The sequence below is a fragment of the Chlorocebus sabaeus genome, chromosome 12, assembly GCF_047675955.1.
Source record: "Chlorocebus sabaeus isolate Y175 chromosome 12, mChlSab1.0.hap1, whole genome shotgun sequence".
In the NCBI taxonomy this organism is placed as follows: domain Eukaryota; kingdom Metazoa; phylum Chordata; class Mammalia; order Primates; family Cercopithecidae; genus Chlorocebus; species Chlorocebus sabaeus.
Window position 1 is genome coordinate 48,817,956 of NC_132915.1, and position 15,903 is coordinate 48,833,858.

Below are 15,903 nucleotides of genomic sequence, written 5' to 3' on the forward strand. Positions count from 1 at the left end.
ATATGTATGGTGGGCCTATGTTGGTCCCAATCTACCTTAAAATCCAAATCTCACCTTAGGCTGGTGGGGACTTGAATTAAAATTAGAATGTGAACATTCTTATCATGAAGCTATCACATGATATCTCAGTTCCACTTGAATGTTGTTATATAAGTGAAATTCTCCCAAAATATTTCCTAAAATATCCATTCTGTATGTAGGTATGTGTTTCTGCTTGTCTAGGGATGACTTATTTTTCATTAAGTTCTCTGAAATGAGAAATAGAGTTGGGGAAATGAAATGGTATTCTCAGTCTTTACTCTGTATTGGTATTGGTTAGTCGTAGGCTCAGAGATCCTGGTCATGTCTTTGCAGCTTCTAAGTAGACAAAGACACTGGTGGAGCTGGTGTGCACCTTTGTAGAACTATCTCTACTCACCCTACAGTGATGTCAAAAATGTTGCTTCCAACAGAGCTGGACACAGCCATATCCCCTAACCCCTTCCGGGCCACTATGACACTGGTGATAAGATCAGGGATGGAGGTCCCAGCAGCCAAGATGGTCAGGCCCATAATCTCTTCACTGATGCCGATTGTCTCTCCAACCTAAATGTCAGGACAGGAATACACATCTCAGTGTTTGAAGTTACAAAATCATAAAAACCACAAAAATTTCAATGCAACCTCCTTTTAATGCATTTCTATACTGTGCTATGCAAAGTGCTGAGATGATAAAGATGAATAAGCCACAATCATTGCTAATAGAGTTTACATTTTTAGGATATTCAGACCCAAGGCATCAGGAATGTTCACATGAGGAACAGATAATCTCGATAAAGAGCTCTAGAGGGCTAGAGTGCAGCGTTTATATGGTGCTTTCTAAGACTGAGTCAGGGAAGCTCCAGGATTAGAGGTAGAAAAGTCAATGGGCCATGGAATCTAGGGGCAGTGGCACAAAGTCCTGTGGCAGATTTGCCCTTCAACTTACTACCAAAACCAAGGACTGACACCCAAGGTCTCAATTTTCCTTTAACATCTCCTAGTGTCTATAACCCCTTCTTAAACACTTCAAGATTCTATCATTTCCACTGGAAACTCGATGCTGGGTGTTTTGGGTTTTGGCAACACATAGCAAAGCAGCTGTGGAGAAGCAAAAGCCAGAAAATCAGAGGACCTGGATCCAAGATCTGGCTCTGGTATGTGTTAATTTCTTGACATTTTGCTTACTGTACCAATTGTACAATGTCTTTGATCCTCACTTTCCCATCTATCAACTCGGGATAATAATACCTACTTTAGCAGGTACTTGTGAGGACTAAATGATAATTTGTGAAAGACTCTTTGTAAATAGTACATTATTATTGAAAAGCAAGGGGAGGGTGGTTATTAACTTTTTTTTTTTTTTTTGGTCTTTGTCTTTGCCTTTTAAGACTGATGAGTTCTATTTTGAAAGGTTGGTCTAGCCTCAGGTGGAAGCTCCTCCATTCTCTTGAGCAATTTGTCTCCTTGGGACTTTCTAGAAAAACTTTCTATTTTTATTTTTAGAGATGGGTTCTTGCTCTGTTGCCCAGGCTGCAGTGAACTGGCACAGCCATAGCTCACTGCAGCTTCAACCTCCTGGGTTCAAGCGATCTTCCAACCTTAGCCTCCAGAGTAGCTGGGACCACATGTGAGCACTGCCACACCTGGCTAAGTTTTTTTAGAGATGGGTCTTACTATGTTGCCCAGGCTGGTCTTGAACTCCTGGCCTCGAAATCCTCCTGCTTTGGCCTCCCAAAGAGTTGGGATTACAGGTGTGAGCCACTGTGCCTGGCCTCTTGGGACTTTTAAAACCTATACATGTTTTGCTGGAGTTGGTGAACTATGGCTCTGAAAACCTTCAAGATAATGCTTTCCATCTGGTTTCCAATAGGTTATCTGATGATGTCCAGCATTTTTTGAAAAAATTTAAAGGGCCAAAATAGCACATAAGGATAAAGTCTTTTAGGAAATAGAATACACTCATTTCTTAATCCTTTTTAAAAAATTCTTATTTTTATAAGAAATAGAGTGGTTCCTACTAGCTTAAAAGCATATTTTTATGTTGATGATCACGCCTACTCCAGAGCCTGATAAGCTTAACTAGCTTACCCTGTCCTCATGGGACACAGAATCACTGCTCCCCATTAGTAAGTTCCATATATGCAGGATCCTCACCTTGGTCACTGTGATGTCCCTAATTGACAGAACATACAGAGCCTGGTACATGGCAGACTCTTAGTACCAATTTGCTGAGTAAGCAAATCAATCCGCATACATAGGTGATTTCACCAGCATGTTTTTCTGCTGATTCTCCTAGAAAAAGTTCAATAAGAGTTTTGCACAGGAGTGCCCTATTTGAGCAAAATATTCTCAAAAGTTGTCAATTGTTTGTTAGATTTGGAGTGAAGCATTGTCAAAGACTGAGAAGATGCTGACTAAACAACTGTCATTGTTGGCAAGTTCCAATCTATTTAGAACATTCTTAATGATTAAATTCTTGGAGGGAATTCTAAAGTAGTGACTGTTTCAAAAATTATTTGCTGGGTGCAATGGCATGCACTGTAGTTGCAGCTACTTGGGGGTTGAGGCATGAGGATCACTTGAGCCTGGACATTCGAGACCAGACTGGGCAACGTAGCAAGACCTTGTCCCCAAAATATAAACAAAATAATTCATATTTGGAGTTTGAACGCTACTATATACAGGAAAACACAGGAATTGAAGAAGAGAAAGATGGTGGTGTGGTTAAGAGCACTGGCTTGGGAGATGACAGTGCTGGGTGCAAATCCTAGCCTGCCACTCCTAGTGCAAGGTAGACAACTTCCCTGAGTCTTGGTTTTTCCCATCTGTAAAATGAAGAAAATATTCACTCAGAATTGTTGATGACTATATGTGATGATGCAAATAAAGCATATAGCACAGTGTCAGGCATAAAGTAAATGTTCAAAAAAAAAAAAAAAACCTATACTTTTATTTTTTTCTTTTGTTGAGACGGAGTCTCTCTCTGTCATCCAGGCTGGAGTTCAGTGGTGTGATCTCAGCTCACTGAAACCTCTGCCTCCCGGGTTCAAGTGATTCTCCTGCCTCAGCCTCCCAAGTAGCTGGGATTACAGGTGTCTACCACCACGCCTGGCTAATTTTTGCATTTTTAGTAGAGATGGAGTTTCACCATGTTGGCCAGGCTGGTCTTGAACTCCTGACCTCAGGTAATCCGCATGCCTTGGCCTCCCAAAGTGCTAGGATTACAGGTGTGAGCCACTGCACCTGGCCAAAAAACTAGATTTTATAACTCAGACATTACTCCTTTCCTTCTCCAATTTATTAGACTGTCAGGTGTCTGGTAGCAGGAACAGAAATGGGCTTACTGGGGCCAATTCACATCATGGAAAACTTCATGAGAATTTTCATTAGACATCAAACCCCTGGTGAATCTGTGTGGCTCTAGAAATCCTTTCGTGGAAGGAGAACTAGTCTTCATGAGCTTATTTTGAGTACATTTCACTCAAGTTAACTTTTGTCAAATCAGTAAAGATGATGGGTACATGGACGGGACAGTACTCTAAAAAATCAGGGAGCACCAGAGAGGCTTAGAGCTTTTAATAGAAAGAATATCAGCAGTCTTGGGGAAATTCTTTCATTTTCTTAAAAAAAAAAAAAAAAAAAAAAAAAAGCCAATCATGAGGCCCATGCTGCTCCCAGTATTCCGTAATGCAGTTCTGTGCCTTGGTTTAAGGAGGATCTGAAAGAATGCTAATTGGCTAAATGAGACAAAAGGTCTTATTTGACTCTTAAAATTAACTTCTAATATTAGATGCAGGATTGACTTTAACCACAGATTTTCATCACCCATTAAATTCATTGAAGTGCAAAAATAAGCAACAAGAATAACAAAAACAAAAAGGCAAAAAAAACCCACAAAAAAATCCAAAAAAAGCCAAGGGCAAATCGCGTTAAAGCGTTGCAGGTGAAGGACATTTATGTTTTGCCAAACAGTAGCCAAATTATCAAATAGCATTTATGATAAAAATGTTGATAACAAAAGAGTTGAACACTAAATGGTATAACTGCTATGGATTTTATAGTTCAGAAGTACAAACAACAGAATTAGAGCTAGACTTCTTGAAACAGAATCTATTTTGTTCAGCTGTCTGGGTGTTTTGAAAGAAGTATTTCTATAGGAAAAAAGAGAAACTTCTCTTCCATCATTGAAAAGTAAGCCTTCCATTTATGCCTTTCATTCACCTTGGCTTTTTAAAATTATTGTTTCAGGCATTGAATTTGTGTTCCTTTTCTTCGAAAGAATAAAAAGAAAACAAGACTGGAATTAAGGTAATCATTAAAAAGAAAAAGATGGAACCCTGAATAATGATGTTTTATAAAATGGCAAAAAAGAAATATCTGGGAAACAACATATCCCAGAAAGTTAGGAAAACACCATTTTTTCTTTGTTAGTATATGAAGAAATAAAAGATTATTAAGAAAAACTATTATATGTTATAAATGGCAAACAGTCCTTTCAGCCTGGACATCTGGAGGCTGAAAAGCAGCCCACCTTCTGCTGTGATTTCTGCCAGGTGTTGGTAGCAAATGTCTCTCAATGAGTATAGAAAATAATGACTCCAAGGCACAGAGAACTTAGGAAGCCAATGATTTTTTGGAAATATCCAGGAAGAGTAATTTGAAGTCAAACGTCAGTAAAATAACTGATATGAATAATATAACTTGTAGAAATAAGACAGTGTATCAGCCAGCGTTTTCTGTGGATGTTGCTAGTAACATGTATTCTTTTTTTTTTTTTTTTTTTTTTTTGAGGCAGAGTCTTGCTCTGTTGCCCAGGCTGGAGTGCAGTGGCGGGATCTCGTCTCACTGCAAGCTCCGCCTCCTGGGTTCATGCTATTCTCCTGCCTCAGCCTCCTGAGTAGCTGGACTACAGGCGTCCACCACTACGCCCGGCTAATTTTTTGTATTTTTAGTAGAGACAGGGTTTCACCGTGTTAGCCAGGATGGTCTCGATCTCCGGACCTCGTGATCCGCCCGCCTGGGCCTCCCAAAGTGCAGGGATTACAGGCGTGAGCCACTGCGCCCGGCAGTAACATGTATTCTTTTGAAAACCAAGGTATGCTTTACATAGAGTAAAACTCATTCTCCTTTTTAAAAAGTGTACAGTTCTGCAAGTTTTTTGTTTTCTATTTCTTTTTTTTTTTTTTTTTTTTTTTAAAGAAGACAGGGTCTCCCTCTGCCACTCATGCTGGAGTACAGTGGTGTGATCTTGCCTCATTGCAGCCTTTACCTCCTGGGCTCAAATGATCCTCCCCCCTCAACCTCCTGAGTAGCTGGGACTACAGGCATGTGCTACCATGGCCGGCTAATTTTTTGTATTTTTGTAAAGACAGGGTTTTGCCATGTTGCCCAGGCTGATCTTGAACTCCTGGGGTCAAGGGATCTGCCTGCCTCAGCATCCCAAAGTGCTGGGACTACAGGCATGAGCCACTGCAACCAGCCTGCAAGTTTTTACACATGTATGCAGCCATGTTTCTCCACATCCTTATCAACACATGCCACTTTTTTCTTTATAGCCAACCTAGTGGATGTGAAGTGATATCTTGTGATTAGTTTTTACAAGTTATTGAGACATAATTTACGTACCATAAAACTTAGCCATTTTAAAGTGTATAATTCAATGGTTTTTAATATATTCAGAGTTGTGCAGGCTTCATAATTTAGGTTTAGAACTTATTAATCATCCCCAAAAGAAACCCATACCCACTGGCAGTCACTCCGCATTTTCCCCCAACCTCCCCAATCCTAGGCAACTATTAATATTAACCTATTATATGTCTCTATAGATTTGCCTGTTCTGTGCACTTCATATAAATGAAATCATATGTGTCCTTTTGTGACTGACTTTTTTTCACTTAGCATAATATTTTAGAGTTTCATGTTATAGCATGTATTGGTACTTTATTTCTTTTTACTGTGTAATATTCCATGTATGGATATACCGTATTTTGCTTATCCATTCATCAGTTGATGGATATTTGGGTTGTTTTCACTTTTTGATAATTATGAATAATGCTACTTTGAACATTTGTGTACAAGTGTTTGTGGACATATGTTTTCATTTCTCTTAAGTCTATTCCTAGGAGTGGAATTGCTAGATCATATGGTAACTCTATATTTAATGTTTTGTGGAACTGCCAAACTATTTCCCAAAGTGGATGCACTGTTTTACATTCCTACCAGCAGTATGGAAGGATTCTAATTTCTATACATCCTCATCAACACTTGTTAGGTTCTGTCTTTTTTATTATACCCATCCTAGTGGGTGTAAAGTGGTATCTTGTTATGGTTTTGATTTACACTTCTTTAATTAATAATGATGTTGAGCATATTTTCTTGTGTTTTTTAGGCACCTGTGTATCTTTTTCGGTGAAATATCTGTTCAGATCTTTAAAATTAGGATACTTGAAGATGCTTGCCTTCCTATTACAGAGCTTTAAGCTTATATCTTGGATACAAGTGCTTTATCAGATATATATGATTTGCAAATATTTTCTTCCAGCCTGTGGTTTTTCTTTTCCTTTTTAATGGTGTTTCCTGAAGAGCAAAAGTTTTAATTTTGATGAAATCTAATCAATGTTCTTGCTTTTGTGGATCATGCTTTGGTATTGTATCAAAGAACTCTTTGCCTGGCTTATGGTCACACAGATTTTTTTTTTCTGTCCTCTAGAAGTTTGATAGCTTTACCTCTTATACTTAAAACTATGATCCACTTTCAGTTAAATTTTATGTAAAATATGAGGTAAGGATCTAAGTTTATTTATTTTGGCATATGGAAATCCAATTGTTCCAGCACCATTTGTTGAAAAGTCTATTCACATATGTTCTCAGTGTATATTTCCTTATTTCAAATTGCTATATTTTATTTATGTTGCCAAGTATAATAATTTTAGGATTATATTAAACAAAGGATACAAGTGGGAAGTTTGGGATTTATGTAGTTTATAAGAGAGGTTAAAAGTATGATTTTTGGAGTTGCAGAGTCCTGGGTTAAAATCTTAGTTCTACCTATGTGATTTTGGGTAATCTTACCAGCTTTAAGCTTAACTTCTTTATCTGTGAACTGTGGATCATAATAGTACCTCCTTCATAGGCTTTGAACCTATGTATAGGGTTACTGTCAAGATTATAAAGACAAAGGGATGTGAATTGCTGTGTGTGTCGTACATACTCAATTATCAACGGTTACCACTATTATCTTTGAAAATGTGAAACCCTTGAATCTTACTCTTCATTCATGTTTTTCAATAACAAATACTGAGAGTGTATTCTTGTGATAGACATTATGACTTGTATTGAGTTAAAAATACATAATCATTTATGTAAAGTAAAGCTCAAGGAAGAGGCTATTTTGTCTCCAGATGCTTTCCTAGAGCCAGTTTTGAAAGGCTGGTGAGAATGTGAGGTGAGTGGCTTACTCAAGATAAAGTAAGTACTACTGAACCAGGCACAATCTTGACATTGCTCCCAGGTCTGGGTTGTCCTGGTGTCCGTCAGGCTGCAGAGGCAAGACGTAGTTAGACTTGCCTGCCTCCACATGGCTGTCCAGAGGCTATGCTGATTCAATTCCAGGCTATGGCCAGGAGACTAGGGAAAGTTAAGTGGATAAATTCCTCTAGTCCTGGAATGCTAACTTGTCTGTGTCACACCCAATACTGTTGTGGCAGTTGCAGAAAGCAAACACAATGATTAAACACTTGACAATCAGGACTGGAGAAAAACCAGGCAGATGTATGTCACTATCAAAATCTTACCTGGTGCGCCCACCAGACCATCAAGTAAGAGAATACTGCAATCCAGGTAATGGAGCCAAAGAACGTGATGGGAAAAAACTTCCTTGATGACTGAAAGACAACCAGGAAGAGTTCAGAATATTAGTGTTATCCGTTGAGACTGATCTGGAAATCCAAAGCTAAAGCCACCATTGTAGCTATTTCTTTAGCATTTCCTGCATCTTAGTAGGATTGGCAATCAAAAGGCCCTACTCATTCCTGATCAAGCTGGGACAGTAAGATTCTCCCTTGGAAATGCGAAATTGATAGGAACTGAATGATCACAGTGCTGGTTCCTGAGATAGAAGTCTTGGAGAGAATGTCTGTTAGTTCCTGCTATTAGATGTTTAGATTCCCTCTGCTCTTGCCCTTTCTAAGGCCTGCATTTTTGGCTGTTCCTCAATATTAACACCATATTCTCCCTCCTCCTTTTTCTTTCTTTTGCTCCAATGTTTGTCAGACTCAGTTTCTATTCCTTGCAAATCACGAATCCTAATAATCCATATGCCAGGAAACCTATGGGATTAATTCCATTGAACAAGAAATGGGAAGGACCAGCAGGTTTAAAAATAGATTGACTCATCTTACAGTCCCACCAATTATCAAGAAAGCCACACAGAAGAAGCCACCACCACAGCTTTTATAGATTCCAGATGATGGCCATTCTCCAGGACACTGGAACCACACATGGACCAGAGTAGACAGAGGCAAAAATGCCCAGTTGTACTGATTTCCACTGAGATGGCAGATCAGACATTGCTCTCAAGAATGTTTTCTCTCCTGTTCACCACCCCAAAATACATTATGTTCAATTCTGCATCTAGAAGTAGACTTTATGCTATCCCAGGCATAAAGTGTGAGCACTTTTAAAGTTTCCTAGAAATAGCCAGAAAAATCAGACACTTGAAATGCACTGTTTCTTACCCAGCCCCACTACAGAGAAATCCAGGCGTGCACTGTAGTGGTGTTCTTTTGATGTCCTTTGTTGAAAAATTGGGGTCCTTTAAAAACACACTCAGACAGCACAATGCTGTCAGAGAGCCTCTCGCCTATTATTGCCAAACACTTTTTTTTCAAAGCTTTCCAAGTTGAGAAACAATCCCACTTTTTGCTTTGATAATGCCATCCAATTTTATCTAGAGAAATGAATTTTAAAGTTGACTTGTGTGAAAGCAATCTCAATTGTCTGAAGGGCTGACCTTGGGCAGTCATATAGAACACATTCTGTCATGGCTTTTGAGAGCTCCATTAAAAGGAAAAGATAAACTCATACATGGTAATCTTTTGAATATCAATAATGATGAACACAGTCTCTATTGCTCCAAACCAGGCTTACGTTTTCTTTACTAATTTCAAGTTTTTAATATATAATTTTTATGATCATTTGCATGATTCTTTTAAATTTTACCCCATCCATTTCTTTAAATGACTGCTGTTTTGTGGGGCCATTTGTTAGCTGGGATGGTTGGAAGACCAAGCAGGTTTGATTAAATCGGGGAAGGGCATCAGGCCACAGTGAGTAGCCAAAACATTATCCTCAAATGCTTTTCCCTGACCCCTTTTAGAAGAAAAATATTTTGGACAAGGACTCAGACCCCTCCTGGGGACCTAAGCACTTTAATGGGTAATGGGGAAAAAAAAGTAATTTTTTTAAAAGTGGAGTTGGAGACCTTCACTTTTTTTTTTTTCTTTTTTTGTCCCCCCCCCCCCCCCCCACGAGACAGAGTTTTACTGTCACCCAGGCTGGAGTGCAGGGGCGTGATCTTGGCCTACTGCAACCTCTGCCTCCTGGGTTCAAGCAATTTTCCTGCCTTAGCCTCCTGAGTGGCTGGGATTACAGGGAACCGCCACCACACTCCGTTAATTTTTTTTTACTTTTAGTAAAGGCAGGGTTTCACCATGTTGGCCAGGCTAGTTTCGAAATCCTGACCTCAGCCTTCCAAAGTGCTACGATTACAGGTGTGAGCCACCGCACCCAGCCATTAGATCTTCATTTATGAAAGCAATTTTTTTTTTTTTTTTAAAGCTAGGATTCAGCTGGATTCTAGAGACTGAATTCCCTGAGCCACTGCTAAGAGATCAAGTTTTTCAAGGCATTCAGCTTATTAAATTTCTCATCCTTTGCATCTGGTCACAGTCACTGTTTCAGGATCCTACGTACAATGAGGGTTTCATCTTCCATGGCTGTGCTCTGTTACAGGAAAGAGAAGAGCGCTCTTGCCATGTGGGGTCACATGTGTGATTTGAGCCCCAACCAATGCTTGATTCTGGGCAATGTATGAGGATAATGAAAACCTTTCTACATGCTTTAAGGCGTGGCATAAGTACTGGATGTCCCAGGAGAGTCCTCATTTCATAGATTGCTCGTTTTCCAGGTTAGCTTATTTACTAAATGTATAATTATTATTTTAACTTTGTACCTCTGCCTGTTCTTTGAGATAACTTCACAAGTCAGAATCAAATCATTTGAACATATTTCTCATCTGAAAAATATAACTGAGCTACAGAAAATTCCTAGCCATAAGGTAGAAAGCAAGGTATCAGACAAGGAATTAAAGGAACTAAATTCAAATGAACATACTAGTGACAACCTCTCTAAATTAATATTTGATGCTCAACTTCTCTAAATTAATATTTGATGACAACCTCTCTAAATATTTGGCTCATAATTAAGAAGCCAATTAGTAATTAATGGGCATCAAAACATACCTAATGTTACATTAGGGGCTCAATGAAAAAGGTAAAAAATAAATTTTCTTTGTGAATTTTCACGCGTCTTCATCATAAGCTAGAGGTAGATAAAGTCTGAGAACTTACTCTGTACCCAGATCCTGAACTAGAGATAAAATTGAAACTAGGTCTGCCTGACTGTACCGCATGTACTCCCAATATCTAGGTTATACTGACTCTTTCCTAAAGAAAAACAGGGCCAATAATGCTCAAAATATACTCCGCCATAGACATAATGATCATGATCATGATCATCATACTAGGCTCTGCTCTGAATGTCAGAAAATAAAAAAAGCATCAGCGAAGTAGAAACTAGCATTCCAGCTGTATGGCCATCTGCCTCGCCCAACCTCCCATGTTGTTCCTGCTTTGGAAGTATCAACCTTCCATGCATCAGCAGTTGGGCTAAGTGTTCCCAACTGTCAAACTACTTTACCATTTCCATTCTCACGACCCAGGTGATCACTTCTTCTTTCATTTTTCTTGGACCATTCTGTTTACTTGGACAGCGTGGTCTCATTCCAGACATCTCTGCTCAGTAGCAACTGTACGGTCATTTAGTTACCAGTGTCATTGGAAGGAAGAAAATAGCCCTTGGAGCCAAGGTCTAACATGACAATTTATGGTTATAGTAATGGGAGTTCATCCTGACATCTGCTGGGATGGACCTCATACTAATTAGCAAATAAGCAAATTGCATCCATGTGCTGGCCATTTTGTTCCCATGTTGTGGTTTACTTATATAATTGACAGTGGATGCTCTCATTAGAAGCTTTTAGTACATCAGAGTGATATCGGCGTGGCTTGGAAAAAGTTGCTGGACATTAGCTGGTTGTACAAATTAGCTATATCCTTACTGATTTAAATTCAACAAATATTCACTAAGCATCTACTCTGTGTAAGGTTCTGGGACATATATTTAATGAAGATCCACCCCCAAATCCTACTGAAGATTAAAAGTATTGTCTCTGGATTAATATGACTGGTATTGAAATCTCTGCTCACAAATTAACAGCAATGTGACCTGAGACAAATTATTTAATTTCTTTAAGCTTAGGCTTCTTCATCTGTAAAATGGGAGAAAAAAAATCTAGTTGTTTTGAGGACTTCATGTACATAAAATGTCTACCAAAGTTCCTCGCACATAAGTGCTCAGATAATTATACTTGTTATTAGACAATACAGTCATGCCCTGGTATCCATGAGGGATTACTTCCACTGCCCCTGAGGATACCCAAATCTGCAGATGCACAAATCCATTATATGAAATGGAATATTTACATATAACCTTTGTGCATCATCCCATATACTTTATTTAGTTATGAGACAGAGTTTTGCTCTTGTTGCCCAGGCTGGAGTGCAACGGTGCAATCTTAGCTCACTGCAACCTCCGCCTTGTGAGTTCAAGTGATTCTCCTACCTCAGCCTCCTGAGTAGCTGGGATTATAGGAAGGCATGTACCACCATGCCCAGCTAATTTTTTGTATTTTTAGTAGAGATGGGGTTTCTCCATGTTGGTCAGGCTGGTCTTGAACTCCTGACCTCAGGTGATAAGCCCACTTTGGCCTCCCAAAGTGCTGGGACTACAAGTGTGAGCCACTGCACCTGGCCCCCATATATTTTAAATCAGCTCTAAATTACTTATGAGGCCTAATAAAGTATAAATGCTATGTAAACAGTTGTTAAATTGTATTGTTTTTATCTGTATTTTTTTACTGTTGTATTAAAATTTTTTTCCTGAATATTTTCAATCTGTGATTGTTTGAGTGCAGAACCTGCAGATATGAAGAATCGACTGTATTATTCTCATTTTAGTTTTTTTTTTTTTTTTGAGACAGAGTCTCGCTCTGTTGCCCAGGCTGGAGTGCAGTGGCTGGATCTCAGCTCGCTGCAAGCTCCGCCTCCCGGGTTTACGCCATTCTTCCGCCTCAGCCTCCCGAGTAGCTGGGACTACAGGCGCCCACCACCACGCCCGGCTAGTTTTTTGTATTTTTTAGTAGAGACGGGGTTTCACTGTATTAGCCAGGATGGTCTCGATCTCCTGACCTCGTGATCCGCCCGTCTCGGCCTCCCAAAGTGCTGGGATTACAGGCTTGAGCCACCGCGCCCGGCCTCATTTTAGTTTTTAAGAGATAAAGAAACTGATACTTGGGGAAGTGAACATGACTGTGAAGACCTGGACTAGAGTCTTGGCTTTGCCTCCTTCTAGCTGGGTGTGCTTGAATGAGTCGCTACACCTCTATGAGTGTCAATTACTTTATCCTTGTTAGACATTGCTTGGCTCATAGTAGACACTCAATAAATACTTGATGAATGAATTAATAGAAATTGCAAACACCTAGCTGGGTTCTCAGGTTCCTTCCTAGTTCTAATGGGTCATGTTTTCATATCTTATTAGATGCATTCTTGTTTTGCAGGAGTATCTATCCTAGTCATGAGAGATAACTTTTTGAATTTTATTTTGTTTATTTTCAATTTTCATCAAAGACTTAGTCCTCATTGAGGTTTATATTTTAGTTCTTTTACTTTGGAAACAAAGCCATTAATTTAAGAAAACTGTAAGTGTAAAGCCCATATTATGTGAGCTGAAATTATGCACAGTTCAACAAACACTGTCATACAATTTGCATGTAAAGCAGAAATAAAAGCTAGTGGGAATACTATATACTCTGAAACTATATACATTAAAAAATCATGTTTTCCTTGTAAATACTGTCAAAGTTAGGTATGTTCATCTCCTTGGGTAAACAAAATCCATGGAAGAGGCAGAGCTGCCAGGCCCTAAGGAGGAGCAAATAGGTATTAATAATTTTTCCTCTCTCTTTCCTCTCCCTATATATTTTCTCAAGAGGTCCTTGTGGAAGCACATGAGTTCTATGGGGGTTTGCAAAAATGGGCACAATACTTTCCTGTTCCTCTCATCAAGAGGTAAGGTCTGTTTTTCCACCCTTTGGATCTGGGCTGGCCTTATGACTTGCTTTGACCAATAGAATGTATTGGAAGTGACAGCGTGCAACTAGATCTCAACAGGGCTTTGTAGCTTTCATGCTTGCTGCTCTTGGCACTTTGCCATTATGTGAATAAGTCCAGGCTAGCCTGTTTTGGGATAACAGACTATGTGGAGCAGAGACAAGCTGTTCCAGCTGCAATAGCCTGTGCCTACCAGCTCCCAGCCATTGTTAAGTGAGCACCACTAAGACCAGCAGATGAACTGTCCAGCTGAGGATAGCCCAAATTGCCAATTCACAGAATTATGGACTAAAAAAATGTCTTGTTTTAAGTCACCAGGTTGGGGTGGTATGTTACACAGCAAAAGATAACTTATACAAGGTGAAATCTAACAAAAATCTTCTAACAAAGCATGATCACTTATTGGCTTTTGTGTCAACTGGCATGGTTTCTTTCATTTGGCATATTGTATATGCAGAATACACCCATATGTCTTCCAAACCAATATGCTTTGAGAATAAACTGGGACTGTCCTGGGCAAACTGGGATGTACGATCACCTTAAATGTGCAGTAGCTTATTGATGGTTATCTCATTATGCTTTCCTTAATCACAGAATGTCATGGCTGGCAGGGAATCTAGAAATCTTCCAACCCTTTATTCACAGAGGAGAAAAAATGGGGTCCAGAGTGGAGAAGTGCTTTTCCTAATGTATAGTTAATCAGTTGGTGGGGGAAAACCCATTACAGTCAATGTGGTAGAACGAAAATGATCTGGAGTCAGGGAACTTGGGTTCAAATCCAGCTTCTCATTAATACAGTTGTACAGTCTTGCTCCATGGTTATATGTGGCCATGTCTGGTTTCTTTTACTAAACTTAGAGTGCCTTAACAATAGAAATTGTAAATTTTGTGTCTCTATATCTCTTTTTAAAAAAATATAAGTTCTTGGGTACATGTGCAGAATGTGCAGCTTTGTTACATAGGTATACACATGCCATGGTGGTTTGCTGCACCCATCAACCCGTCACCTACATTAGGTATTTCTCCTAATACTATCCCTCCCCTAGCCCCCCATCCTGTGACAGGCCCCAGTGTGTGATGATCCCCTCCCTGAGTCCATGTTATCTCATTGTTCCACTCCCACTTATGAGTGAGAATATGCGGTGTTTGGTTTTCTGTTCCTGTGTTAGTTTGCTGAGAATGATAGTTTCCAGCTTCATCCATGTCCCTGCAAAGGATATGAACACATCCTTTTTTTGTGGCTGCATAGTATTCCATGGTGCATATGTGCCATATTTTCTTTATCCAGTCTATCATTGATGGACATTTGGGTTGGTTCCAAGTCTTTGCTATTGTGAATAGTGCCACAACAAACATACGTGTGCATGTGTCTTTATAGTAGATTGATTTATAATGCTTTGGGTATATACCCAGTAATGAGATTGCTGGGTCAAATGGTATTTCTAGTTCTAGATCCTTGAGGAATCACCACACTGCCTTCCATAATGGTTGAAGTAATTTACACTCCCACCAACAGTGTAAAAGTGTTCCTATTTCTCCACATCCTCCCCAGCATCTGTTGTTTCCTGACTTTTGAATGATCACCATTCTAACTGGTATGAGATGATATCTCATTGTGGTTTTGATTTGCATTTCTCTAATGACCAGTGATGATGAGCTTTTTTTCATATGTTTGTTGGCTGCATAAATGTTGTCTTTTGAGAAGTGTCTATTCATATCCTTCACCCACTTTTTGATGGGGTTGTTTTTTCTTGTAAATTTGTTTAAGTTTGTAGATTCCGGATCTTAGCCCATTGTTAGATGGATAGATTGCAAAATTTTTCTCCCATTCTGTAGGTTGCCTGTTCACTCTGATGGTAGTTTTATTTTAATTTTCCTGTGCAGAAGCTCTTTAGTTTAATTAGATCCCACCTGTTTATTTTGGCTTTTGTTGCCATTGCTTTTGGTGTTTTAGTCATGAAGTCTTTGCCAGTGCTTATGTCCAGAATGGTATTGCCTAGGTTTTCTTCTAAGATTTTTATGGTTTTAGGTTTTATGGTTGAGTCTTTAATCCATCTTGAGTTAATTTTTGTACAAGGTGTAAAGAAAGGGTCCAGTTTAAGTTTTCTGCATATGGCTAGGCAATTTTCCCAACACCATTGATTAAATAGGGAATCCTTTCCCCATTGCTTGTTTTTGTTAGGTTTGTCAAAGATCAGATGGTTGTAGATGTGTGGGGTTATTTCTGAGGCCTCTGTTCTGTTCCATTGGTCTATATATCTATTTTGGTACCAGTACCATACTGTTTTGGTTACTGTTGCCTTCTAGTATAGTTTGAAGTCAGGTAGCATAAGGCCTCCAGCTTTGTTCTTTTTGCTTAGGATTGTCTTGG

At 39.2% G+C, this 15,903-nt stretch overlaps 1 protein-coding gene across 3 annotated transcripts in view; it reads right to left on the minus strand.

The window, feature by feature from the left end:
• The window catches only part of SLC24A2 (solute carrier family 24 member 2), a 275,663-nt gene that overhangs the window by 12,906 nt on the left and 246,854 nt on the right, over positions 1-15,903 (minus strand). For all 3 annotated transcript variants that reach the window (XM_007969128.3, XM_007969126.3, XM_007969127.3), the window contains 2 exons: positions 7,815-7,904; positions 419-585 (listed from right to left, as the gene is read on the minus strand). In XM_007969128.3, coding sequence (XP_007967319.1) covers positions 419-585; positions 7,815-7,904 — 257 coding nt within the window. The remainder of the gene's footprint in view (positions 1-418; positions 586-7,814; positions 7,905-15,903) is intronic.